Below are 27,826 nucleotides of genomic sequence, written 5' to 3' on the forward strand. Positions count from 1 at the left end.
GAAAAGACTTGCTCCTATGGCAGGTCCCCATTACCAGAACACTGGCTTGAGAAAATTATCAAATTTGGATTATAAAGCACATGAAATTTTTTAATTTATATAAGCATATTGACATTTGAAATCCCATCACCCTTATAGAGCTCTGAAGTAATGAGCTGTAAAATACCACTTTAACACAAAAATACATGCTTTCAGATTCTACTCTTGTGCAGACAAATGTTCCAAAATAATTCAGAATTGATTATTTTTGCAATGAAAATATTTTGGCAATTTAAAAATATGCACTAAAGGTCTTAGAAATTGATCTGGCAACAATGAAGAACTAGTGTTTCAACCAGGATTCACTAAGATGATTAATTATATATGATTAATACCTTTATGGATAATTAGTAACACTTGAAAGAAGTTTTGAAAGTTCTGTTTCGGTCTCTTGGCATTTGGACAAAAAAATTTCAATTGAAAATAAACCTACAATAAACTGGCAGGGAAGTTTTCTTGTAGAAGAAAGCAATATGTGTGAAAACTGTGTGGAAAATGTTTTCTTTTTGCCGAAAGCTTGTTCAATAGCCCAGAGTTGTAGAGGTGAATGAAACCGAAATGAACACGCATTTTAAAGAGCTCTGCCAGTAAATAACTTACAAAACACCAAAGGTTTCCAAAAGAGTTTAATAAATAATGAGGTTCTTTCTGTACTGTATAAACTATAAATATACCATGCAGTCCTTTATAACTTAAAATAATTTACAGGCTGAGGTAGGGGGGTCGGAGGGCGCGGGCTCAGGGCCTGGCCGCCTTCCTGCTGAGCACGCAGACGCAGGCGGTGTCGATGCGGATGAACCTCCAGGCCGCCTGCTTGCCCTCCATGGTCAGGGCCTTGACGAAGGTGTGGGTGGTGGTGCAGTACGAGTTCCAGTGCTTGGCATCGATGCCACGGCACCCGCCCGACACCGGCTTGGGGTCCCTGCACTTGGTCTCGAAAAAGTACTGCTTAAAGACATTGTTGTTGATGTTGACCTCGCCCAACACCGTCACCTCCTTGCCCTTGATGTCGGTGGCCGTGGTTTTGTCCCCGACCCACATGCTGACGCTGTCGCACACCGAGAACTCCCCGCGGTGCAGCACGGGGTGCGTGCTCCTCCTGCTCCTGGCAGTCCTGTTGGGAGCCCCCATGCCGCTGAGAAATCCCAAATTCTGGTCCTGCCCGGCCACCGGCGGGGGCTGCGTGCTGAACAGCACCCGGGGAGACCGGAAACGCCGCTTCCGAAAAATTTTGGGGTCCACGGTGATGTTTACGGCTTCTCTCCTGCCGAGGCTCCACGTGGCGTGGCCGTGGGATGTCTGCGGAGCCGCCTGGGCAATGTGGTGTCGGTCGCTCCGGGTATTGGGCAGGGAGTGTTCTGCAGGAAACTCCAGTGGAGCATTGTCCTCTGACTTGGGAGCTGCCTGTGTGCCGATCAAAAAAGCTACAGTCAGAGTGTAGAACAGCATGGGCATTACGTTATGACCTAGAAGGAGAGAGAAAGGCACTGTTACTGCAGTCAGAGTGAAGAACAGCATGGGCATTATGTTATGAGCTAGAAGGGGAGAGAAAGGCATAACTGTGAGCCGGGCGGGCACAAACTGCTGCCATTCTGGCCATAAATTTATCAGATACCCGGGATCATACGGATTTCATCAGGTATTCATGTGAGTGCCAGATGTTGTTCTTCCGGAAGAGCTCATTCAGACAGCATCAGTGTTCTTAATAAAGCGAGAACATTAGAAAATAATAGCTAGATTATTATTAATTCCTCTGGTATTTGTTGTTAGAGCACTGTTTATGAAGCACTTGTTTGGTGTTATTAATGTGGAGACCATATGGTGACAGCATGTTCCCAGGAGTCAGATCTCTAGTGAGTTTTGCAGCAACCTTTTTGGCCAGGGCCGGTCTCTTGGCTGCAGAGGAGTGAAAGTAGAAGCAGTTCCTTGGCTAAAACAGCTGTCCATCCCCTAAATTTGTCTGCAGAGGTGTCCTCAGGGCTACGGTGGGGGCACCAAGCCAGTACCTCGGGCCATTATCACAGCCTTGGCAGCCTCACTTACCTGCTGTGTGGCCAGGCCCCACTGCTGGCTGGCTCAGCAGCCTCCAGCAGCTGCCAGCTCTCCCCCCTGCCCTTTCAGGACACACCACATCTCTGAGTTAGGGCAGATGAGGCTCCTTCCTTGAGCTCAGGTATCTGTCTCACAAGGGCAGATGGAATTTTTCCACAATCAGTGGCAAACATGGGAGCACTATGGGTGCCAAGCTACCTCTTGCCATCTTAGATACAGCAGAGCTAAAGCCACTGTGGCCAAAGTACTGGGAATTCTGGACTGGGAAACACCTGTTTTTTATAGAATGCCACAGGCAAGAACTCCCCAAATGTCCCTGCAGAGCAGAGGCAGTACCAGTGCTGGTCCTCCTTCAATCCAGAGGACAGACACATCTGTTTGGGTGTAGAAAAGTGCAAGCCAAATGTCTAAACCTTTGCTAAGACCCATTTCATGCTGGAAGAGCAGCAGCAGCAATACCTCGTTGGGCAACTACCACGTGCTGACTAATTCAGCCACATGTTGGGAATGAGAGATTCAAAAATGCTCTGGAGCTGCAGTGAAGGGCAGACATTGTATTTCCTCTGTAAGGACTTAATAAGCAGAGACAGGGTATAAACAGAAAAGCCCGGGTGAGGCTCCTCCCCGTCTCTTTGCCTTGTTTTCCTGACATGTCTCAGCTGGCCCCAAGCTCTGCCCTGGCCGGCCAGCAGGCAGGGAGCCCCAAAGCCACTGGACAAACAGGGTTTTGTACCAGAGGAATTGGGCTCTGCAGTTCCACTGTGATTTCCCAGAATGTCTTAATGTTTTTTCTGGGTGTGGGTCAATTATGGTTGCAGTTCTCCCTCTCTGTGGAGCTTTCTCAGATTAGAATCCCAAGCAGTACTAAAGGACTCGACCAGGGTGCTCTGCCAGAGCATAATCCTGTGGAAAATGCAGAACAACCCTAAGATGTCCCACAGGACCTCGTGTGTCTTATCTCAGACAGGAGCTGAAATGACATAAACAGCAGGGTTTGTGCAGGGATAGCAAACATTTAGGAAACCAGCAGGAGACGCCAAGTGAAGGTAGTGACTGAGGAGGGCGGAGAAGTGGAGCCTGCCTGGAGGGGAGGAAGAGAAAGGCCAAAAGCCATGTGAGCGCTTGTCTGTGCGACTGCTGGGCTGGAGGCACTGGGGACAAAATGATGACGAGGCGAGTCAAGTGTTTGTCACAGAGCAAATCCTTACTGTTCCAAAGTCACTTTAATTTGCTTAAAACAAGGCTGAGGGTTGCTGTTTTCCCACGTGCTGCTCGTGCTGGAGCACTCGTCATCCTCTGTATAAGGAAACAGAGCTGGGTGTAGCTCGGCTTGGCTGTGCACCCTCCAGAGAGTAACCCCTTGTTCTACAACCAAATTAAAGTCAGATGGTTCATTACATCTCTCAAGAGCCAGCTTTCCCGACAGAAATGTTAATGGAAAAGGTTTGCAGAATAAAATCCAGGCACAATTTAGCCATGCCAATAGCAGCCTCAGTGTATTGTGTTTATGTATAAACCCCTTTTTTATTATTTCCTTCTATAGGAAAGAGATGCTTCAATGTCAGCAAAGAGCTGGTTCTGGTTTTGTGCTATACAATATTTGCTGCTCTAAAATGCAGCTACATTTACCTTCCTTCTCTGGGTTTGTTATTTTGCCTGTGCTAAGATTTTTATTTTAAGGCCATTAACACAAAAGCAGAAAGACCTTGCCTGCTTGTCTTTTTTCTTTAATTGCCTTGTATATCCTCTCCTTGTAGTAAATCATCATGTGGAGTGGGGCCCAAACAGAGACAGAATGTATTTGGGATATGTGGTAACTTTTCTGAAGATTCAAAATTAAATATTTTTATCAATCAGTGAGTTAGGGGAGAATAGAAAGTGGCACCTTAAAAATGTGAACTCAATGACAACACAGGCAAGAGAAGTTAACATTAAATAATAGGTGTGCTTTGGGCTGTGAGGGTTGTGAACTCTTTTGCTGTCACATAGAGGTATTTTACTGGCTATTTTGGGGAGTTTGGGGTGTCCCTGCCCATGGCAGGGGGTTGGAACTGGATGAGCTTTAAGGTTCCTCCCAACCCAAACCATTTTGGGATCCTATGATTCTCTCTCCAAACTTTGTCACATAATTAGGTATCAGAGCCTCTGACGGTGCTCTCTGGAGATGTTTGCAGTGGATGCCTCGTGCAGCCACCTGAACTTGCAGGGGATGTGCAGCTGCCAGTTCCAGTGCTGGGGGTCCCTGGATGTCTGATGGGAGCCCTGGCCACAAAGCTCATCGCAGGCATTGGAATGCCAAAGTCACACCACCTGTACTAACCCCGCTCCTGTGCTGGGCAGGTGGCATCAACCCTTCCTCCAGTGCAGCTGCTGTGGGAGCCTGGCCATGGGTGACTTCAGGCTGCCGTGGGAGGGAGGGCTGCCTTACCTCTGAGTGGACTGCACGAAGAACTGCTCCCCCAGCACGGTCCTTACTTCATCCAGAGCTGAGCCGGGCTGGGCTGCACCTTGCCATGAGGCCCTGCTGCTCCTGCCAGCTGTGGCTGCCGTGGGTCACTAGAGGCAGAAGGGTTTGTGTCAATAATTAGCAAATTAGTCTTCTCAGTGTCATTCCCCCCTTGGCAGCAGGAGCTCAGGGACAAACCCCCTTGGCTTTCTGAGCTGTGCCTTTTTCCTGTCACAGCATCAAGCTCGTCCAAAGCAGTTCCAGACTTTGCAGAGCAACACATTTGTAAGACAGGGCTGCCTTTACTCAGCACCTTTACTAGACTGTGGTTATTGATCCACTGCTTCCCACTCCTCTCAGACACCTTCCAGGCTCAGCAAACCCAGGAGTGGGGCAGCAGTACCTGGTGGCACTGCACAGCAGCCAGGCACAAAACAGGGCCCATAGACCCAACATCTGTTCTGGGAAGCAAATCTGGTTTCAGTTAAATTCAGGAGGAGAATCACAGATTGCCGTTTATTGGAAGACAATTATCTGACTGATATTTGAGAAGAATTGAAGATACAAAACCTGCAGGCACATAAAAGCACATACTCAGGTATTTGCTGTGTTGCTGCTGTAAGGGCAGCAGTGACTCCAGTCATAATCACTACATTGTGAGTGGTCATATAGACCCCAGCTAAAGGAAAACCATTCTTTTCTTCACCAACTAAATCAAGCACACTGACACCTTCTCAGCAAAACACATTTTCTGATTGTAAATTCATGGCACTGAAAGGGATAGAAATAGTATTTTATTAATCTTATTATTCAATAGCTTATCTGCTCTATTTCATAAGGGAAGTAGGGGTTGCATAAGGTAAATAGGGGTTGGATAAGGTACTCCCATACTGCAAAAATCCTGCTGCATTCAGCCTGAAGTGCATTTGCTAAGAAGAACAAGCTGCTAATGCCAAAGCATGAACTTTCCACCTGCACAGCGTCTGTCCGCGGGAGCACTGGCTGCCAGCAGAGGCAGCCGCTGGCTTTGGCTCTTACCAACACCCAAGTACAAGTTACTTGATGTTTAAACCTCCAGCTGAAACCTTCCCAGCCTGTTTCCATCAGTGCAGGGCACAGGAGTCACCTGGTTACGTGCTCCTTGAGCAACACTTGTGCAGTGGTTTGGCCACCCTGCCTTTGGGGCCGTGGCTCAGGTTCCCCCTGGGTGTTGCAGTATTTGGGAGCTGAGCAGGTCACGCTCGTATCAGCGTGTCAGAAAGGTCATGCAGAGTTCCAGAATCCAGTGCTTCATGCTACAGATGGAGTATGCTGTATTTTTGCAGGAATGCACTAGTGAAGTAATAACCCTTTCAATGAACTTTGGAGGGCTGAGTACCAGTAATGATAGAGCCATAGTGTGCTGGCCACTGCCAAAAATAACCCAACAACTTTTCCAACTGTTCTGCCACCCTAAGCAAACACTGTTTCAGTTCCAACTGGCTGATTTTTAACCACAAAAGCATTTATTTTCAGCAAGACTTTTTTTTAAAAGTTCTTTTACTGTCTTTTTCCCGGATTCCTGGCTGTGGTGGAATCCAGTAAATGATGCAGTGTTATTCAGCATCCATAGACTATTCCTCTGTTCCACCACTCCCAGACATTCATAAAATATCCTACTGAAGTGAGTCTTTCTTCAGGATTTACATGCCTACAGGATGACAGACCTGGTGGGTAAAAAAAAACTCGCTTCAGTCTCATTTCTTAGTCTTAGCAGTTGTAGAGTAGAATTAAAGAGTTCCAGATGGGTTTGGGCACAGGGTGCCCAGAGAAGCTGTGGCTGCCCCTGGATCCCTGGCAGTGTCCAAGGCCAGGTTGGATGGGACTTGGAGCAACCTGAGATGGTGGAAGGTGTCCCTGCCATGGCAGGGGGTGGAACAGGATGAGTGTTCAGGTCCCTTCCAATCCAAACCACTCTGGGATTCCATAATTCTGGAGAGTGGTGAAATGGATCACACCAAAAAGCAAATGGCTCTGTGTCTTGAAAAGCTCTTTGCTTGCAGGACCTGTAAGTGCAACAAGTGCCAAACAAATCATGTTTAGGGAATTCCCTTTTTTTATTAAAGTTACCCACTGAATCTGAGGAAAAATGGATGTCCTGGTTTAGGGCAAACAGGGAATGTTGCCTGGAAAGTTATCAGGAATGAAAAGTTAATAAATGTACTAAATTAATTGTTTCCAATAAGAACAGCAGTCAGTGCAGCCTTCTCACTGCACATTGACCAGATGCCATTAAAGCAGCTCCTACACAGAGAAAAGATAAATTAATGCTCATTTGACTCAGTCAAACACAGCAAGTAAATTATTTTCTAAATAAAAATAAACATAGTCAATAAACATAAGCATAGAATGTTGTAATCTAAGGCATGATACAATTTGGAATGTTGTTTTCTGTCATTCTTGAAGTTGTTGGCGTATTTTAGGGATGTGCAAAAAATAAACAGAACTGCTTGGCTGTCAGTGCAGCAAATAGGATCGTGGAGGTCACCAAAATAAGCAACAAGTAGTGAATTAGATTTGTCTCATTGCTTCTGGTAGTGAGAGAGAAATGAGGGAGGCAGTTGCTGCTGAAGTTGCTGGTAAAGAGAAGGAGCCTCTGGCACATCTCTCATGGAAACATTTTCACAGGTACATGAGTTATATGAATTAAAATTTAGCAGCAGCAACTCAGGGAAAAGATTTCTGAGCCCTGGGAGACCTTGAAGGGAATCCTGAAGACTGACTAAGAGCAGTGTCAGAGGCACAGCTTTCCCTTGATCTTAGCTGATGAGCAAGAAAATGGGAATCTCTAATGGACCAAACATTTCATTCCTCCATTATATCTTCAGTGACTCAGCCTGTAAATAAGAGGTTTATGGGTGCTGGAGAGCCAGCTGGAAGCTACCTGTGTCTCATACACTTCCTTTTTTTTTTTATATTTTCCTTTTTTCCAAATGCCTCCGGCACTGGAATGTTCCTTTGAGGATTTCTAGGGAGAGCAGTAGACTGAGAAAAATGCTGCCCTGCAGCAGGGAGCATCGTGTCACCGTGACCCTCCTCGTCATCAGGATGTGCACCCAGCACCTGCCCCCAGAGCTCTGACTCAGCCTTAGCCCAGCTAAGGATAATGACAGGATAAAGATGGTTCACAGCCCACTGAGCCTCTTGTAATTTGGGGTGCTTAAGGGGGAATTGCACCTTGAGTCTTGACCCATCCCTGGAGGTGCTCGAGGCCAGGTTGGGTGGGCTTGGAGCAATCCAGGATAGTGGAACATTCCCTGCCCCTGGCAGGGAGTGCAGTCAGATCATCCTTGAGGTTCCTTCCAACCCAAACCATGCTATGGTTCTGCAGAGTGGGGATGCACCAAATCCAACACTTTTTAAGGTTTACTCTATATTTATTGGGGTATAAGTAATTGAAGTAGCTTATTTGCAAGGGCCTAATTTTATCTCTTCTTTCATCCTGAACCAGTACATCAATATTTCACTTGCTGGTGTCTCTGTCAAGAAGTCCAAGGAGAGGAAAATAATTTTTCCTGTCGCCTTCATTGACACCCCATTCCCTCAGAGCATTTGGTGCTGAGTGAGGCCACCTGTCAGGAGAACTCCAGCCTGGAGCCACAGCTGGAGGTTCCTGACAGGAGGTGACAGGTCTGGTGACACGGGACAGGCACAGCTCACCTTTAGAAGGATCACTTTAAAACTTCTGAGTGTTTTAAACCAAAACTTCTAAGAATATAATTATTTGTTTTTCTTCTCAAATTTGTTTTACAGTGTTTGGCATCATGATACTCTCGCTTGTAGAACATGCTCATGGGAATTCAGAGGCATCAACAGTCATCTAAAATGTGATTCCTTTGGGAAAAGCCCCATGATCTTAGGTCAGGGTGGCTGTACCAGTAAAGGCTTGTGACAGGATGCAGCCCTTGCTGTGACAGATTGGCTGTTAGTGAGTGTTAAACATGCACAGAGCCACCCTGACAGAGCAGAAAGCTTTATCCTGCTGCAGATAGCAAAACCAAACTGACAGTTATTAAATAAAAGATAAAGAAATTGTCAAGATAAGATTCTCTTTAAATAAAGTGAAGGAAAACACATCACTTACAAAACTAGTGACAAATCTGAAAATAAAGGACAGAAAACAGCTTTTGGACGAGCATGTGAATGTGATTCTCCTGAAGTCAGTGACCTCAATGGTATAAAGCTGATAAATTAAATGAGCTAGAAATAAAAATCCTGGATAGGAGTAAGTTATTGGAGCATACCAGGGCCATATATCATCCCTATATTATCATTCAGACAGCAAATCCTAAAATCAATGATTGGCATATGATGATGGCTTTGGAACTTTCCATAAGGCCTTGGAGCAGAATATGTATATTTTATAGGACTCCAGGGTTTCATATATCCTAATTCATAGGCACCAAGGAGTGACTAAAGATCTCAGGCACTAACTGACAGGAAAACTACTGCAGGATAAATGGGATAAATCCATCCATATAAAGCTGGATGCCTCCATCCTACAATCCTGTCCAAACACAGCAGGACTCATTCCCTATTGCTGCTTGGAAAAGTGAATCCAAACACCTTCCTGAGGCTGGAGCATGGCCTGCCCGTCTCCCCTCTACACCTTTCCCAAATGCATTTAAATTTGGGAATAGCTGCCTTGCTATACTTGGCCCTGAGTTTTCCAATACAAAATTACCAGGAATGAAAGAACTGGAATTTCAGACTTCACAACACTACCAAAATCAATCTGGAATTCAGCTGGGAACAGAAAGTATGAGGGCAGTCAGACTGTGATGTTACATCCCCTCTTACAGCCAAGAGTAGTTAAGACAGAAAAATACAATATCTTTAGGGCTAGTAAACCTTTCCAACTAGTGATCTTATTCCAGCTATTCAGAAGGGAATAGAAATCCTGATTCTTTTCCAAACCCTGATTAATAAGAACCAGCTGAATCCCAGCAGCAGTGCTAGCATTTAGTTTTTATTCAGGCTCATAATTTTCATTTATACTCTCCTTTTTCACTTTTCTACAACTGCACAAATAAACTTGAACACAGGCGATTTTTAGCAATTGCACGTCTTGTAGTGTAAGACGTCAATGTAATGACTCCAAAACTGATGTAGACAGCAAAAATGAGCTGGGATGTCATGATCAGATTCCCAAAGGTAGACTCCATCATCTTCAGTGTTTCTCTGGATGATGAATTTGGAAAAGAACATTCTGTAAGGACAAGGAGCAGCAATAAATTATGGCCATGACTTTTCAGACTTTCCCGTTCTATTAATTATTTACATCCAAAAGGAATTTTATCTTCTACAAATCTTCCAGTGTGTTTATAACTATTTTAAATGACTCAACGATATTTTAATGGAGCAGGAATTCTGAGAAGTTCCAAAGGGAAGCTGAAGGGTGTTTGTGCTTGGCAAGTCAGAGGACAGAAGCATGCAGCAAAGGATAGCTGAGAGAACTTGAAAACCTCTGTTTTACTGAACTGAGGACCTGGCTGCACCTGATAAAAGGTTCTGTAGCTGAAGCAATCCAAACTGATGTGTTGGATTTTTTTTTTTTTCATTAAAAAACCCCTTAGGGATATAGACAAAAATCTACAAAATTAAATCTTATGACATGGAGGTGCTCTTGTGTTCACTCAGAGTGCTGAGATAGGGAAGAAACAGTCAATACTGGAATGGAATATTGCTGTGCTTGTGTAGGATTTTTCCATCCAGAAATGTCGAGTGCTTTTACAAACACTTAATAAAATGATCCTCCCCACTTGCTTATGGTCAGTAGAATTTACTTCTGTAGCGTGTGAAGAACCCAAAGAATAACACAGGATTCTTGCCAAGCAGTAGCAATGTTCCTCTTCTCCATTGCCCACCTCCTTTTGTTTTCTTTTAATTTCTAGGATATTCTTTCCCATTTTTAAATCTATTTTACTTTCACGAGACCTACAGAATTCAATTGCCTATTTAGGGAATGAATTCACTCTCTTATGATTTACTTTACATTTCAATAGGAAAATCATGACAAAAAACCCTAAAATTACACCTTTAGAAATCAAATTCCTTATTTTTATGGCAGCTGGAAATGGGTATTGACCCCAAGTAGTCACAGTCATTCTGTGTCCTTATTGTAACTTACAAGGCACAGGCATAATACATGAAATACTTGAAATACAGGCATGAACTATTGAAAAGTGTTAATATTTTTCCTTAAACCAGCATACCCCAAGATGAATTGTGTGTACAAAAAAACTCAATCATTGGGCTGTTGCTCAGTAGCTGTTTGATTTCTGTATTCTTTGACATATCCTGTACATTTGAGAAGTATATTTCCATATTTTCTGGACAACTGGACATAAGCTTTGTGTTCTGCTGTACAGGAGGTGACCTTCAAGATTTGGGTAGATATTTGTCTATCTGCTCATTGCAAAGCCTGAGTTTTTTCTGCAGATTGTAAAGATGTGGTAATGCTCAAACCCTTGTACTCCACCTGCCTTTCCCATTTGAAATTGAGTTCAAAACAATTTCTTCAGAATTCCTAAGCAATCCACTACAGAGATGTGAAATACAGAATGTGGGTTTTAAACTAAGCAGATCTAAAGAAATAGTGATATAGTAATATATTATAATAAAAAAATATATTAGGTAACAATCTTAGTCTTAAATCTAAACTAAGTAAATACTTCAGCTGGGTGCAAGAAAGACTTTAAGCTTTGAAGTTTATTTGCTACTTGCTGGTGGCTTAAAAATTTAGTGACCAAAGAGGTGGGAAAAAGGGTTTTCTTTCCCTGCACAGCAGGAACCTTTTAGATGTGGTGTAGTTTTGAAATGAGAGGGTGAAACCTCCTAAGAAACAGAGTAGAGATTTCCACAAAAAAATCTGGAAACACCACCAAATAAAACAAAGTAAACCACAGAAACACTGAGTTATCAGATTGCAGTGTCATCTTGTAATGTTCTCTGCAAGCACAAGTAGTTCTTGCAGGAGAAATAGGAGTCTCCTGACATCTAGGGTAGTTTACCAAGAAAAACACGAGGTTTTTACAATTGCTTAGACTTTTCAGATATTCCTTCTAATGCTGTGGCTCATCTGAACACAGTCAGAGAAAGGAAACAAGCAAATGGGGTTTCACCTTCCAGTTCCAGCACTCCAGACAATGGTGCTGCATCGTTTGCCATGAAGAGACAGAGCTGGTTTGTAAACTGTGGTGCTGCTGGAATTTTTACCCCTGGGCTTTCATACTTTGTACATTTGTACTCAGCACTTACTGAGGATTAAAGCCTGCTTTCTATGGAAGTGTGTTGACACCATGGAAAATGCTCCATACCTACATTTTTCCCCTGTATGTTTTTCTGAATTCGGCCTGGGAGATCATCTTGATTACTTGGCACAGAGTAAAAGCACTGCAAAGCACAAGTGTTCAGGATGTTTGGGAAACTGATCCTATTTCTTCACATGCTTTTATTTGCCTTATTGTCCTTATTTGTTCATTGTATTTTAGTGTGTGTATGCCTCAAGTGGTAGAAAAACAAGAGTGGTTTTGCCGGGGTTTGTAATCCATGTACCAGCTCCTTCTCTCTTTACCAAAACCCTTTTCTGCACCTTTCTTTATGGAGTGGATGGATGAAAAAGCAGCAGGAGAGTGAGAGTGAGATCTGTTCTCTGGCTCTCTCATTCCTGCCCCTGGTCATGCCTATGTGTTGACATCCTCTGTTTTGTTTCCTCTCCAGCTCCAAGTGCTGCTCCACGTGCTCTCTGACTCCTTTATCTGCAAGGCTCCTGTCTTCTCCTGTCACACATTGAGTCCAGCTGCCTCAGAGCTGCTGCCCCACACAATCTTCTCTGCATCAGACCTCTTCAGCATCTTGGCTTTCATCTGCTGTGGAAGGTATTTACTCCTTGCCGTGTGATTAACTCCTTGCTCTATTAATTCACAAGGCCAGACAACCGCTGGCAGCCCTAAAGAGGGGTGGTAGCAAAATGTGATGGATTCTGTACATTAGCAACAAAATATATATTCAGAGAAACGAATCCAAGTTGTGTTTCCTTGCACTGAGTTAGCACAGAGATTGATTTAGGGGTTACTTCATTCCTGTGCTCTGAGGATCTCAGTTCTCCTTCAGCTGCGACCCCAGCAGCAAAGCTGTGAGGCCAGAGAAACACAGCCCAAACTTCAGCACCCTCAGTATCCCGAGTGTGTCAGGCAGCTGCTGCACAACAAATCTGCTCACGCTCCCAGGGAGCAGAGACAGTTTGAACTGGGGCCATCTTTCAGCTGTACATTGTGGGCTGCTGGGCGCGGACCCAGCGAGCAGTGGGGAGTAGGAGTTTTCCATCTTTGTATTATGTCAGAGTCTGAGAGGAGGCAGCTGCTGAGGATGTTTTAAGATAGGAGGTTTTTATTCCCCGCTCAGCCATTTAAGGTGAAATGAAATTTAAGGTGACATTTCAATGTGGGAAGGGATTTGTTTGTCTGGATCTTGAACCTCTGGAGCTCTGGAATATCCTCACCTCACACAAAGCCTGAAGGATGGTCGGTGAAACACGCAGAGAAGTGAATGATGTTGCAGTGTGCAGGATGTCCTCCCTTGCTGGGAGCCTGCAGCTGTCTCTGGAATAAATTCCTGTGTCTTTGAACAGCTCTCCTGACCACACAGTCCCTCTGTGCAAAGGGACAATTCAACAGAAAAGTGTCTGTAGAGGAAAGATAGATCTTGTCTTGTGCTGTGGGAATCCTTCAAGCACAGAACTGAGCACAAAGAAGTTTAAATGAAGTTCAGCAACCTTTGCTTAAGAACAGGAAACAGGGAGTTGGACTGACCTGGCAGTCTCAGCAGCTCTTATAAATCTGTGTTTGGCAACTCACTTGTGTGAGAAGCACTTGAAGGGTCTTTACATTTTCTGGCATTATCTGGTGGTTGAAAGCATTTTTTGTTGCAGTGCAAATTATAATGGGAAAGATGCTCCTTTTTCCTTTGAACTGTGCTCTTGAGTGTTTCTACCACTAGAAATTTCTAGAACTATTTTCTAGAACTCTCTTTGGCCCTGCTCTAAATCTGAAGAACTCTGAATCCCTGAATTGCAGCACAGTGATGGCATTGGATATCTTTGGAGTACTCACACTTCAGCTTTCTGTGGGGTTCACTGACTTCCCTGGTATGTGGACTTGGAAATTAGGGAATTCTGATAAAAGTAGGCCAGGATTAGATTATTACTATTCCTGGGTTTACCAGCATATTATTTTCCTTGCTACCTTTTATTATATTAGATATGAACCTTTTTTTTCCCATTTACACAGCAAGAGCAATCAGTGGATTGAATGTAGGAATTCTTAGGCTGGGAGGACTAAACTGCTGTAATGAGTTTCCTCAACCTACATTCACCAAAACAATCTTGCAGAAGCTGATAAAACAAAATCCCTTAGTGCTGTGCCACAACTTCAGAGAAAATAGTGGGGAAGAGTGAGGGCAGGAGAGGGTTCTGAAAGCTGTGAAGTGGTACCGTGATACAGCAAGGAGAAGCTCCAGAACTGAAAACTTTGTAAACAAAATTTCAAGGCTGCAGCTGGTGAGTGAAATTCAGTGTGAAGTTCACAGGGTCATTAAGGTTGGGAAAAACCTTTAAGATCATTAACCCAGCTCTGTCATGTCCACCACTAAACCATGTCTCCAAGCACCACATCTACATGTTTTTTGGACATTTCCAGGTATTCCACTCCACCACTGCCCTGGGCAGCCTGTGGCAATGCCTTCAGTGAAGAAATTTTCACTAATATCAAATCTTCCTCTGGCACAGCTTGAAGTCACTGCCTCTCCTCCTGTCCCTGGGAGCAGAGTCCGAATCTCCCCCTGGCTGCCCCTCCTGTCAGGGAGTTGTGCAGAGCTAGAAATTCCCCCTGAGCCTCCTTTTCTCCAGGCTGAGCCCCTTTCCCAGCTCTCTCAGCTGCTCCTGGGGCTCCTGACCCTTCCTCAGCTTCATTCCCTTCCCTGAACATGCTCCACTCATATCATGCTTCTTCCAGTTCAGTAAGGAAAAAATGCTGCAGAAAAATGCACGTGTGCTCCTGACAGCACAGGATGTTGGGAATCTTTGGGCAGGGACACATTCCACCATCCCAGGCTGCTCCAATCCCTGTCCAGCCTGGCCTTGGACACTTCCAGGGATCCAGGGGCAGCCACAGCTGCTCTGGGCACCTGTGCCAGGGCCTGACACCCTCCCAGGGAACAATTCCTTCCCAATATCCCATCCATCCCTGCCCTCTGGCAGTGGGAAGCCATTCCCTCTCATCCTGGCACTCCAGGCTGTCCAAAGTCTCTCTCAGAGCCCCTTTAGGCACTGGAAGGGGCTCTCAGGTCTCCCTGGAGCCTTCTCTTTTCCAGGCTGAGCATTCCCAGCTCTCCCAGCCTTTCCTTGATCCCACTACAAAATGGAGCCTGTTTTTCAAACCAGTGTGGATAAAAAGTCATGGCCTGCATGGAAGAGAGCTATCTTTGTGCAAGCTTTGATGTTAAAAAATAGCAACTTGAACTCACAGATGTACTGATTACCCTGCTAAAAGAAGATGTGGAATCTCTTCTCAGAATTACAGCATTTTAATTAGAAGAATGTGAGCAAAGCCTTAATCTTGTTAGTAGGGATAGATACGGATGAGGCAGAAACAAAATCCACAGCAACATAGTCCAAACACGAAAAGCTGTGTCTTGGAGGTTGGTAACAGCACCAGAACTGCTCCCTGCCACTGCTTTTCCTGCAAGACTAAGCTTGACAGTGACTAAGTTGGAAGAAATAGCTCTTCTGCCTTGTAGCACTGAGCTACATCTCACACAGCTGTTTGAAAAAAAAGAGATGAAATGTGGGAAAGGTACTTCAGACTCCCAACCCAAATCCACAGATACTTGATTATTCTCTTTAAAGTTCTTTTTAGCCCTTCTAAATTCTTGTGACATTCAAGGATCAATAAGAATTTCATCTGTAGCTGATTCTGACAGATGTTAATCTTTGCCTTGGCTTTGCAGTCTGCTTGAAATAGTACTTGTTCCTTCATGTCAGGCCTCTGGCAATGCTTACAGAGCCAGGATTACAGTCTCCAGTGAATCCCATTTGTACTGTCATTAACTTTCTAAACTGTTCCCCATAGCTGGCAACCTTTCCATGCTTGGAGATCTACTTAGTGGGAAGCTGGGAGAGTGATGGGTTTTGCCTGTCTGGAATCATTGTGCCTTTAATTGAGATTTGTTTAATTTTGTCATTAAGTCCATTTACATTGTAGGCATTTCATGACCATGATTACACACTATGCCTGTACCCTGGCTGTGTTTTGTACCATTTGCCTATTAAAGAAAGAGGAAAAAGCTCTGTGTTTACTTAAGATTTTTACAAGTAGCCTTTTTTTTTTTTTTTTTTAATTTCCATTAACTTAGTTAATAAATTAGCCTAATTTTTGGATTGGAAAAAACCACCCGATCTGCAGATTCTCTGCTGTGTTCTAAGGAAGTGATTAGATTTATTTGGCAAAATACAGGTGAGGATTCAGTACCTGCTTGTCTGGAAGGATTTGTCAGAATGCATAAACATGGAAATTATGGTTGATTCCAAATTAGGGACAAATCTCAATCAGAAAGCAACAGGAATGGGAACATTTCTTCTGTAAATGCCAAGGACTTTGTGGTGAACAGAAATCCCTGTATCCCCCAGTCACAGAGGTGTGGGAGGGCTTGGAGCAGCCTGGTCCAGTGAAAGGAGTCCCTGCCCGTGGTAGGGGTGGAATGAGATGAGCTTTGAGGTCCCTTGCAGTTCAGAGTAGTCTGGGATCTGTAATTCCATAATTCTCTGACAGATCAGGGGTGCAGGAATTCCTTCTCTCCAAATGTGAGTCAGGGGTGACCAAAGCTGAGTTCCACCACGAGCTCGACAGTGATCATTTCAGCAGCTGGGGAAGCCAAAGACTTGCTTCTTAATGAGAGAGAAGAAAGCTGATTAATCAGCTGAGTCATCCTGCTCTGCCTCAGTGCTGGTATGAGTGGCATTCCCTATGGATCAGCCTATTCTGAGGGAAAAGCCAAACCATAATCAAGGCTAATTGACTGAGCTCAATCAGATGTTTCAAAATACCACCCATGAGTTTGACATCAAATAAAAAGCAGGGATATTCCCAGTCAGGCAGTTAATTGCTTCCTGAAAATTTGTTCTCTGCAATAATTTGAAGATTTTCACCAGTGCTCCTTTTTATTTCCATTTCCTAGGCTTACAGTAGGTTACAGTGTAATGTACAGATTAACAGACTGGAATAAGACACTTGCCCTCTCACATTTCTTCCTTCTAAATGATGCTGCAGTGCTGCCTTGTCTCTGGGACAGAAAATTTGCAGCCTCCAGGAGTTAAAACAAATTTTTAGAAGGTTTTAGAAAGATAAATAATACCATCTCCTTGCAGCTATTAGTACTAGCAGCAAAAATTGCAGTATTTTAGAGTAAAGCCAGTAGGCTTTTTAGTCATTATGTTTAGAGAATTAATCCCAAAAGGATATTTCTATGGGTTTTGTTTCTTACATACAGCAGAAATTGTTTCAAAGAGGAGCTGAAATGTCAGACTTTTTGCAAGAGTTTGTCTGGTGGAAAATAACGGTGGTGTTTAAACATTTGTCTGGTTCCTGATGTGCCCCAGGTTGTGTGCAGCGATGAAAAATCAGCAGCACATCTGTAAGTGAATCATCTTTTTCCCTGCACGCACATGGTTGCACAATTGTATCGACTGCTTTCTGTGATGAATATTTGATATTTGTCATGTGAAGCCATCCCATGCCATTGTGATATCAGAAATTCCAAGCACAATTAACAACTGAACCTGATGTCACAGTTAATGAGCCCCAGTCCTCACAGCACACAGGATGAGCGTGGTCAGTGACACCAGGGCTGAGTGAAATCACAAACATCTGGCTGCAAACCCTATACCTGGATTGGACATTTCCTCATCTGGCTCAGAGTGCAGAGCAGGTGGGAGGACCTCAGGTGAGGTCCAGCATTAGGAAGAATCAGTATGGAATCCTGGAATGGTTTGGTTGGAAGGGACCTTAAAGCTCATCCAGCTCCAACCCCGACATCTTCCACCATGCCAGGCTGCTCCAAGCCCTTTCCAGCCTGGCCTTGGACACTCCCAGGGATCCAGGAGCAGCCACAGCTTCTCTGGGAAATCCATTCCAGCCCCTCCCCATGCTCACAGGGAAGAATTCCCTCCCAATATCCCTCCTAAAACTTTCAACCTTTCTGTCCAGCCCTGCAAAGGGAAGTGTTTGGGTTTCACAAGGAGTCTGGGAACACCGAGCCCAGAGCTTCTAAAATGCTCCTTCAATTTGGGATCCGCTGGGAAGGCCCTGGTGGGACCCCCCAGCTCTGGGATGGGAGCTTGGTCTTTGTTGTGGGGCCACAACAGGGGGTGCAAAATGATTTAATGGGTGTGGTGGTGTTCAAGCAGAGGTTGGATGTGATGATCTTGGAAATCTTTTCCAACCTTAATGATTCTGTAATAAATTCCATGATCTTTTTTCCCCGCATAATCATGATTCTGGTTTGTATTTCACTTAAAAATCCATCACTCTTGTGCAGGAGGACATGAACACAGGTGTCACAGGCTTCACACCTTCTGTAGCTCCACAAAAAACACTCAGAAAACTCCCATTCCAAATCTCAACTTCCATGGGGGTTGTGCCAACATTAATTAGCACAAATAACCTGATACATTTGAAATTAGCTGTCATTATAACACTTAACCCCATATGTAACTACATATTTTCCTTGTCTGGATATTTGCTGTGCACCTTGTATTTATTACAGTGTTATTTGTTAATGCTTTTGTGTGGTGAATCAGTTGTCAGGAAGAATCATTGTGGTTACAAAAAAGGAGTTTTATTGTGAGCTGGAAGGAAGAAAATATGGATGAGGATGGAGTAGGAGGAGACAGAAGATGACATTTGTAGCCAGATGTGATTTGTAGTATGAAAATATTAAATGCTGTTGAAAAGTGGGACCCCACAGATTATTGACATAATTGTGGCAATAGGAATAGATTTTTCTTTGGTATTTGCCTATTTTTGCTAGAATTTTCATCAGATGATGAATATATGACAATTTTACATTGTCTAGCAGAAAAAAAATGGCTTATTATTCTATTTTTTAAAATAACATGTGTCTAGCAGATTTCTAACAGAACCATCTTTTTAAAGAAGCCTACTGTGATTGAATTTTGCATCTTTCAACTTTTCTCTGGGGTTACTTTGCATTAGTATTAGGTTCAAAGCAATAATCAAGGTCTAAGCCTTACAAGATCATTTTTTGCCTGCTTAAAATGAAAACCAGAGGGGAGTTTTGCTGATTAGGTGTGTACTTCAGTTCTGTGCTCAATGCCAGAGTTTAAATACATGTCACTTGGAAATGAGCTTTTGCAAATTCAAAGGGAGAGAAGTGAACTTTAAATCTGAATTTTAAACCTCACATCAGTTTTCCTGTGGCACTGGAGATGTGTTATTTTCACTCAAAGTGTTTCCTTTTGCTTTCAAGTGATGGCACAAGCAAGTGCTGAAGACTGATTTCAAATTACTCAAATTCTTTTAAAATTTTGAAATACTGAACAAAGGGGAGAAATCAAGGTTATTAAATGGTTTTCTGATTTCTTTTCTTTCAAAGAGGAGGGAAGAAATGAGAAGGAAAGGGCCACACACTTTTCTGTCTCAGAACAGAGAAATGGTCTCTAGTCCAGCCCTTCCCACCAGGAACGTGCACCCAGGGAGAGCTCATGGATCAAACTCCCTCTGATGCTTTGGATTCTGGATGCTTTGCCAAAACCAGAAACTCACACTTTTGGCATAGATAGTGTGTCCTGGAATGTGAGGCTGAGCAGTGACCCTTTGCACTCTCCTCTTTACAGCTTGTGCCTGAGAAAATGATGAGAGGGAGGTTTGGCAGGAGGGACTGGGGCAGGGAGTGTTCGGATCCAGGCAGAGCAAAAGCATGGATGTCGAATGTTCAGAGCACTGATAACACCAAACAGAATTCCAGGATGGTTTGGGCTGGGAGGGGCCTTAAAGCTCATCCCATTCCACCCCTGCCATGCACAGGGACACCTTCCACGGGACCAGGTTGCTCCCCAGTAATGAGGGAAGGGATGGAAAAGATTTTTGATGTGGAAAATAAATCCACACCTCGCTTCAGTGGCTTGTTCTGTGCTTATTTATTTCTCTTGACACACTTCGTGTACTTTCTCCTCCCAGGTAAGAAGTGCAGTTACTGAGGGAAATGGATAAAATTGCTAACACTGAGCAGAAAGAAGAATAATCAGCTTATTCCTTTTTCGAGAGAAACCTTTTAATGTCCTCTCAGTGCAGGAGAATGACCAGGTGAAGGGCTCGTTGTCTCTGACGGGGGCAAATAGAAGATTCTAAGAGCAAGATGATTATTTCATGATATAAAGAATTCATATAAACAGATTGGATGGCTATGGGAATGCACCCACCTCAAATGCCTTGCTGGTCTGGTGCTGGGACATGGAGTATCCCCAAAGGATCATGGAATAATGGGCAGGAAATGATGCATTTGGAAAATGCAGGCTGTGTCATCCACCACAGGGCAAAGCTCTTTGTGAACAAGCACAGGTCTTTTCTCATACCTGACTCATCCAGCACATAAAGACGTCAAAGAAAAAGAATAAAAGCTATGTTTCAAAATAGAAAAACACATATTCTGTGAGCCAGAGCTCTTAAATGTATCATAATCAAAGTATTACATAGCAATGAGGTGCCTGGCAAATCCCCATCACAAAAATTTCTGAAGAACTCTTTTTTTTTTTTTTTTAAGAGCCTGGATCACATATGGTTGTGTCAGGAACAAAATAAAACAGTCAAAGTAAAGCAGTGAACCAGACCAGTAAAAAAATCTTTGTCATCTTTCTACCTACACAACAGGAAGAAATACAAAGTGATTAAGAGATGGAAAAAATCAAAATAGTAGTTTTTCACCTAGCAAAGTTATTAAACACATAATCTGCTCCCCAGCTGTATTTACACTGGGCTAATTTACTCATTGCAGGTCAGAATTGTCAGAATCAGCATAATCTTTATCAATTTCTTGGGCAGTTAACAAGTAAATGAACTAAGGCAATTTTTGCTGCATCCTCTTTAAGGCAGCAACATTTCTCACAAATATAGCAGTTCAAAAGAAATGACCAGCCCTGAGTTAGAAACCAAATTCATTTTATCCATCAGTCATTCATTTAATTCTTTGCTCTGCTTTTATTCTTGGAGGAGCTTCATATTTGTATAATATAAATGGTCATTATGGTTTAGTGGGCATCGTGGTGTTCATCAAAGGCTGGGCTTGATGACCTTGGAGGTCTTTCCCAACCTTAATGATTCCATGATTCTGTGATTTTTGTCAATAATACATAAACCAAGGCCCAAAACAAAATCAAAGAACTTGTTTTACCTTCTGGTTGATTTTTGTCTGTCTTTTTGCTTGAATCTTTTCCCACTGAAATGTGTGGGGATTTTGATTCCTAACAAGTCAATGGGAGCAGAATCTGATCTTTTATTAGCACATTGTTATGGACCCTGTGGGGACAGGAAATTGGATTTTGGGGCCAGGAAGATAAATGAGGGAAAGATTTTCTGGAACCAGTTTATGGTCTGTGTTAATGTTCAGTTTTAGAAAACCCCTGAATAGAAGAAATCTTGAGCTACCTCAAGTGGTCTGGTCACTGAAGGTTTGATTTCTGTCCCACTGAGGGGGGATTGTGTCAGGGTTTGATTGTGAAGTCCAGGCCAGGCAACTCCTCACCTTGCTGCATTGTCACCACCTCTCAGGTGACACCTTTCTTCCAGGAAATGCCAGTGTGAAATGTGGCAGTCATGTCCATGAGATGGACAAGGAGGAATGGATTTAAACTGAGAGAGGGCAGGGTTAGATGGATACTGGCGACAAATTCTTCCCTGTGAGGGTGAGGAGACCCTGGCAGAGGTGCCCAGAGCAGCTGTGGCTGCCCCTGGATCCCTGGAAGTGCCCAAGGCCAGGTTGGACAGGGCTTGGAGCAGCCTGGAACAGTGGAAGGTGTCCCTGCCATGGCAGGGGTGGAATGGGATGAGCTCCCTTCTCACCCAAACAATCCTGTGGTTTTATGTGATAAAACCAACCCTAGAAACAGACAGTGTGTGACTGATACATCTTGATTTGGGTCACCTGATGGTGTCAGCTACTGTGCCATAAAATCTCAAAGCATTGCTGGAAATGCAGGGAATAAAGAAGAAAGGTGATAAACAGCTGCCTCCATGATAAGGAAAAGTCAGAGGTGTTTCATGCAGAGAGCAGTGGTCTGGGACAACTCAAAGGATGGAGAGAAATGTGGCAGAAAAGCCATCAAATGTTATTTCAAACTACCTGCTGCAGTCATTTGAATTTAGATAATATGCCAGAGGCCTTGTTCGTGTGTGCATTTAGGGACTGATTTCTCCTTGCACTGGGCAACTTTCAGCTCTGTGCAGGCTCCAAATACTGAGCAGCACTTTGCTCATTTTCTCCTGCTGTCCAGCCCTGGTGTGATCTGAATGTCTCTCCCAGGAGCTGCTCTGACTCTGGGTTGCTGCAACCAGCTCTGGATGTCCTTGGTGACTCCCCAGCTCTCTGCCAATGCACTCAGGTTCTTGGCAGCCAGGTTTCACTGCTGGCACTGCCATTCTCTGCTGCATTTCTCAGGGTGATGCAGTTCTCAGAGTGAAGGGTTATTGTCAGTGTTATTAATGAGGCATTGCCCTGCTGCTTTTTACTTGAGATTTATTTCTATATAATATTTTTAGTGGAAGCTGTTAGAAAAGACCTGAGTTCAATAAAAAAATTCAAATAAGATGTCAGCTCCATAAAAAGACAACATTGAGATGAGATAAAATAGTATTTCCCCATTTCAGTGAATTTCACAAAATGCCCCAGGATTCACAGGCCCTTCTCCACTATCTCTTAATCTGCTCAGACACTGATTGGCCTGAAGAGCTGTAAATCTCATCACTGGTGCCTTTCTGTAGTGGTAACATCCATGAACGCTGGCCTACACCTAATTCTTGAGCAAAAACCAAAATGAAGGGTGCTATTTTACCTTTTCATTTTGCCAGAACTGCCACTCTTTCACCAATGAACTGGCAACCCACAGTAAATATTACACAGTCACCTTTTTTTGGGGTAGGGTAGCTCAAGTATTTGACAGCTGAAGCATCGAGGAGAAGGAACTAGAACAGAAGTGCATCCAGGTCAGGAATTCTGCCTCCTGCAGCCCCTGGGCATGGCTGGGGAATGGGTACACACAGAGCAGCCCCGTGGGGATCATCCCCTTGGGCTGCTCTCGCACTCAGAGCTCATTCTGGAATCCCAGATTTATGGCCCCACAGGCAGCAGCTTTGCTCTCAGCGTGCCTGATTGCTTCCTGAACCCTGGCACCTGCAATGTCCCGTGGGGAGGAATTCCACAGCTCCCTTGTGCCCAGAGAGAGGAGCCACCTTGTTTTGGTTGCCTTGACATTGCCACCTGCCAGTTTTATTTCCTGCTCCTCGATTTTTCACAACAGCCATTTCCTCTCAACGTCTTAAGGACAACTGTGACTATAAATATCTCCCTCACACCCCTGCTCAGCCATCTCTTTTCCAGACTTAGAAATCATAATCTCTGTAGTTTCCCTAAATATGGAAAATGTTCCAGCCCTTCATCATCCTGCACCTTTTCCTGTTTTACTTTATCATTTTATCCTTGTAACCAGTTGTGGTGACCAGAACTACAGGCAGTCCCCAGGATTTGGGGATGTGATGGGTTTATATTGAGGGTCTGAGATCTTCCTTCCCCCAAAATTCCATGGCTTTAGTATTAGTAGCACTGGGCAGACAAGAGTGCAAAAAACTCACAGTGATTGACACTGTGATCTCTTGGCAACAGCAAAAATGAACTTGCTTTGCTTGACCACATACTTTTTGGTATAAATTCACATCCACACGCACACAAATATTTAATGAATTCTGTGGGGCTGCACAAAGGGCATTGTGGGGAGGAAAAAAAAAGCCACAACACATCCCACAGGACATCTGTCCCTGAGCTTTGGTTGGAGAAATGTTCTTAAATGCTTTGGCCTCTGTGACCCTCCTCAGGTCAGACCCAGCACATGGAGAATTTCCTTCTGACCAGGGCAGGAATGTAGTGTAGGAGTGTTGGTGCATGTGCCTTGTGCTTCCACAGAATCATGGAATCATTAAGGTTGGAAAAGACCTCCAGGAAGATTGAACCCACACATTAACACAGCATCTCCGTGCTCATGGCTGAGCCACGTCCCCGAGTGCCACACCTGGGCATTTCTGAACACTCTGGGGTGGTGACTCCACCGCTGCCCCAAAATCTGCCAACCCTTTCAGGGGAGAAATTTTCCATGATATCCAACCTAAACCTCCCCTGGCCCAGCCTGAGGCCGTTCCCTCTCCTCCTGTCCCTGTTCCCTGGCAGCAGAGCCCGACCCCCCCGGCTGTCCCCTCCTGCCAGGGACTTGTGCAGAGCCACAAGGGCCCCCTGAGCCTCCTCTGCTCCAGGCTGAGCCCCTTTCCCAGCTCTCTCAGGAATTCTCCAGCCCCTTCCCAGCTCCCTCAGGAATTCTCCAGACCCTTCCCAGCTCCCTCAGGAATTCTCCAGACCCTTCCCAGCTCCCTCAGGGATTCTCCAGACCCTTCCCAGCTCCCTCAGGAATTCTCCAGCCTCTTCCTCAGCTCCGCTACCCTGGGACAAGTTTCTTTCTCTTTCTTTCCACCAGATAAATTCAGTGGGAAGAGGTGTTTCCCCCTTTCTCTGGAAATAGAACGAGATTTAATAAATACTTCGGTTTAACCTCTGCCGGGCAGCTGCCGGCAGAGGTCACCGTTGCTGTAGCTGGGCTGGAAGGGTTGAGTTTCCCCGGCTTTTATTTGCCTCACATTTGGGATTGACAAATTCTAACCCCACAAATCCAGCGCTGACTGTTGCTGTTACAGCACTGAATCTTTCGGAATGAAACCATCGGTTTTAGTAACCCTTTATCTTTTTTTTTTTTTTTTTTTCCCTCTTTATCAGCAGTTTGTAAAATGGAGATGAAAAAAATCAAAGATTTCTTTTAACTTCTTAAAATTACTAGTATTTTTTCCACGTGCCTTTAATTTAAGTTAGTAATGCTAATTAGTACATATTCAATATTCTGGTATTCCTAAAAGCATTTTGTAAGGAAACAGAAAACAAATTAATAGAATCTGTTCTTAAAGGAACATTTATATGGCCAAAGCCATGGAGCAGTAGGGGAATTTATGGGATTTATTCTATGGATTGAAACAATCTAGTTTTTAATGTGGTCTATTTGACCACATCCTTGTTCTAGACATCTCACTAAATAAAGATATTTCACACTTGAAAATGCTAATCTGAATACGTATTTTAGGTATTTTTTTAAACTGATTTTTAAAAGCAGTATCTTGTCGTTATTTCATAGGCTGCTCAGTTACCCTATGAAGTAATTGTTTATTTAGCACATGGGTTAAAATGATGCTTGTGCTCATTGTAACTCTCCACTGAGCTTAAATGAAGACATGTAAAAAGATAATTTCAGATTTCGATGGGGGAAAGGGGCACTGCTCAGCTACGAGGATGAGGAAACACAGCCACAGTTACTTTCTTTCCCACCTTGTTGGGAGGGCCAGATCCCTGCAGGGTGAGTGGCTGGGATTGATCAAGCTGTGAAATCACTGGTACTGCACAGATGTGTCGGGGACTCCTCTCCAGACCCCACCGAGATTTGCTTTAAAATTATTCATATCTATGATCATTAATACATTTAAAGGCCAAGTCTTTCTTATCATACTTGAGAACTCTCCAATATATTTGATTCTTCATTCCATCCCTGTAGCCTCTTGGGGAAGTGCAGAAAATATTGTAACCCTCTGAATTTCAGACAAAACTGCCTGAAATTGCAGTTGGCAGGGGGATTTTAAAAGCTTGTTTTCCACAATATCTGAACCAACTCAGAAGTACCACAAGCAGGAATGTACAGACAAAGTCAGCTCCCTCTCTGTCTTATTGCAGATAATTGTCCCATTTTAGTTTGGTTTAGCAAAAGAAGTGCCCCAAAAACTTTATTGTGATACTCTAATGCACGAAAACATCCATAAATTATCCGTCTAATAGTCACAATGCAACTTCCAAGTTGTGACAACTTGGAAAACCAGCCTGACAAGCATGCTCACTTTTGGTGTTTTTCTAAAACTTCTTGAGCTTTATAAGGAGAATTTAAAGTGAAGAAAGAACTGAAGCACAAACACTTTTTGTTCTCAGCACACAAATTCCTTCTGTCTCCCTGCCTGGGGTCCCCGTTTTTATCTGTGAGCAGTGTCTCAGCTAAAACAGTGTTATCACCAGCTATAAATCAATAAACATTGTCAGCTCCATCCTGTCACTACACACAGGCAGCAGGGAGGTCGTGAGCTTTTCCAAGTGGACATCCCAGAGGAGATAGGGTTCCTAGTGAAGTACTGCTCTGTCTGCAGCTAAAAGGAACCTGCCTTGGGTCAGTCACGCTTCGATTTAGCAGAATCCCTATTTATTTATATTAGTAAAGAAAGAAAGAAAGGAGTTTTTATCTAGAGTAGAATTATCACTGGGGAGGAAAAAAGGAAATAAGAAAGCTTCAATATTCAGAACAAAGCCAGTAAAGAATTTTCATATAGGTGTAACTGCTGTAGAATGCAAATAAAACTAAGCTCCCATATACCTGGATAAAAAGAGTAAGAACTCTTGCATTTCCTTGAGATTAAGCTGCTCTCGCTAAAGACGTTTTTCAAGCCTTAAGCTTATCCACAGTTGCCCCACCAACACCTTCCAGATGTGCGTGCAGCCAAACCTGCCCAAGCAGATGCGATTTTCGGTTTCCCCGAACCACGCCGCGCTCACAAACGCTGCTTGCAGGCAGCGAGCTCTCGGTGTGGCGCAGACATCCCATCCACGCCTCCCCCGTGGGGCCAGGGCCAGCGCTGGGCACCGCACCTGGGCGAGCACAGGGCACGCACCTGGCCCGAGCTGGGCACTGCACCTGGGCGAGCACAGGGCACGCACCTGGCCCGAGCTGGGCACCGCACCCGGGCGAGCACAGGGCACGCACCCGGTCCGAGCTGGGCACCGCACCTGGCCCGAGCTGGGCACCGCACCTGGGCGAGCACAGGGCACGCACCCGGTCCGAGCTGGGCACCGCACCTGGCCCGAGCTGGGCACCGCACCCGGTCCGAGCTGGGCACCGCACCTGGGCGAGCACAGGGCACGCACCCGGTCCGAGCTGGGCACCGCACCTGGCCCGAGCTGGGCACCGCACCCGGGCGAGCACAGGGCACGCACCTGGTCCGAGCTGGGCACCGCAGCCGGTCCGAGCTGGGCATCTCACCCGGTCCGAGCTGGGCACCGCAGCCGGTCCGAGCTGGGCATCTCACCCGGTCCGAGCTGGGCATCTCACCCGGTCCGAGCTGGGCACCGCAGCCGGTCCGAGCTGGGCACCGCAGCCGGTCCGAGCTGGGCACCGCACCCGGCCCGAACTGGGCACCGCAGCCGGTCCGAGCTGGGCACCGCAGCCGGTCCGAGCTGCTGCAGCCGCGCTCCGGCCGGGGCTGGGCGGGTCACTCACCTCAGAGCCCGAGCGCTGCTGCCCGGGGGCTCGGCGCTGCCCGAGCGGTGTCCAGGCTGCTCCGCGCTCCGTGGCAGCCCTGTCCTCGGCCCCTGTGCCCGGCCCGCAGAGCCATTCACATTCCCGCTGCCGTCGCAGCCTCATTCAGCGCTCGGGGCTCCGCTCTGATTCACAGCGAGCCGGCTCCCTCTGGGTCCTAGCGCTGTGGACGTGTGGGAGCTGCACGGACTCGCAGGAATTCAGGCCTTGGCTCGCTGCCGAGCGCAGGCAGGGATGCACAGATGTGCGGTGAAAGTTTCAAAGCGTGGCTGCTCGTGTGAGTGCGCTCGCAGAACGCGCAGGGAACCCTCCGGCTCTGCGGTGCCGCTGGCAGCGACTGAAACCCTCTGCGAGGGATGTTTTGTCCTCAGCCTTTCCACCCTGCATCCTAAGCCTTGCCCTCAATTTAAAGATGAGGGCTCCCAGAGCGAAACTCCCAGCTCCTTGATGAATGGGTCCTTTAGAAAATCATCTCCGGAGCCCTTTGCTCGTCTCAGGAGCATGGAAACAAACCTGTAGGAACA

The 27,826-nt window shown here is 45.1% G+C and overlaps 1 protein-coding gene across 3 annotated transcripts; it reads right to left on the bottom strand.

Moving 5' to 3' along the window:
• Nucleotides 1-652: 652 nt before the first annotated feature.
• On the bottom strand, nucleotides 653-27,826 carry NGF (nerve growth factor). Of its 3 annotated transcripts, none has more exons than XM_058855713.1 (3): nucleotides 27,264-27,826; nucleotides 4,520-4,647; nucleotides 653-1,505 (listed from the first exon to the last, which is right to left on the bottom strand). In XM_058855713.1, exon 3 carries the CDS (start codon nucleotides 1,492-1,494, stop codon nucleotides 778-780), a length of 717 nt encoding a protein of 238 aa, XP_058711696.1. In that variant the 5' UTR covers nucleotides 1,495-1,505; nucleotides 4,520-4,647; nucleotides 27,264-27,826; the 3' UTR covers nucleotides 653-777. The 3 variants fall into 3 exon arrangements, 2 of the variants coding, with proteins under 2 accessions (XP_058711696.1, XP_058711697.1); XR_009279391.1 differs by having other exon boundaries at nucleotides 1,328-1,443; XM_058855714.1 differs by lacking the exon at nucleotides 4,520-4,647.

Source organism: Poecile atricapillus, chromosome 23 (genome assembly GCF_030490865.1).
Source record: "Poecile atricapillus isolate bPoeAtr1 chromosome 23, bPoeAtr1.hap1, whole genome shotgun sequence".
NCBI classification, from domain to species: domain Eukaryota; kingdom Metazoa; phylum Chordata; class Aves; order Passeriformes; family Paridae; genus Poecile; species Poecile atricapillus.

Coding starts and splice junctions, on each gene's coding strand:
- NGF (XM_058855714.1), bottom strand. CDS start 1,494: ATGCCCATGCTGTTCTACACTCTGACTGTAGCTTTTTTGATCGGCACA.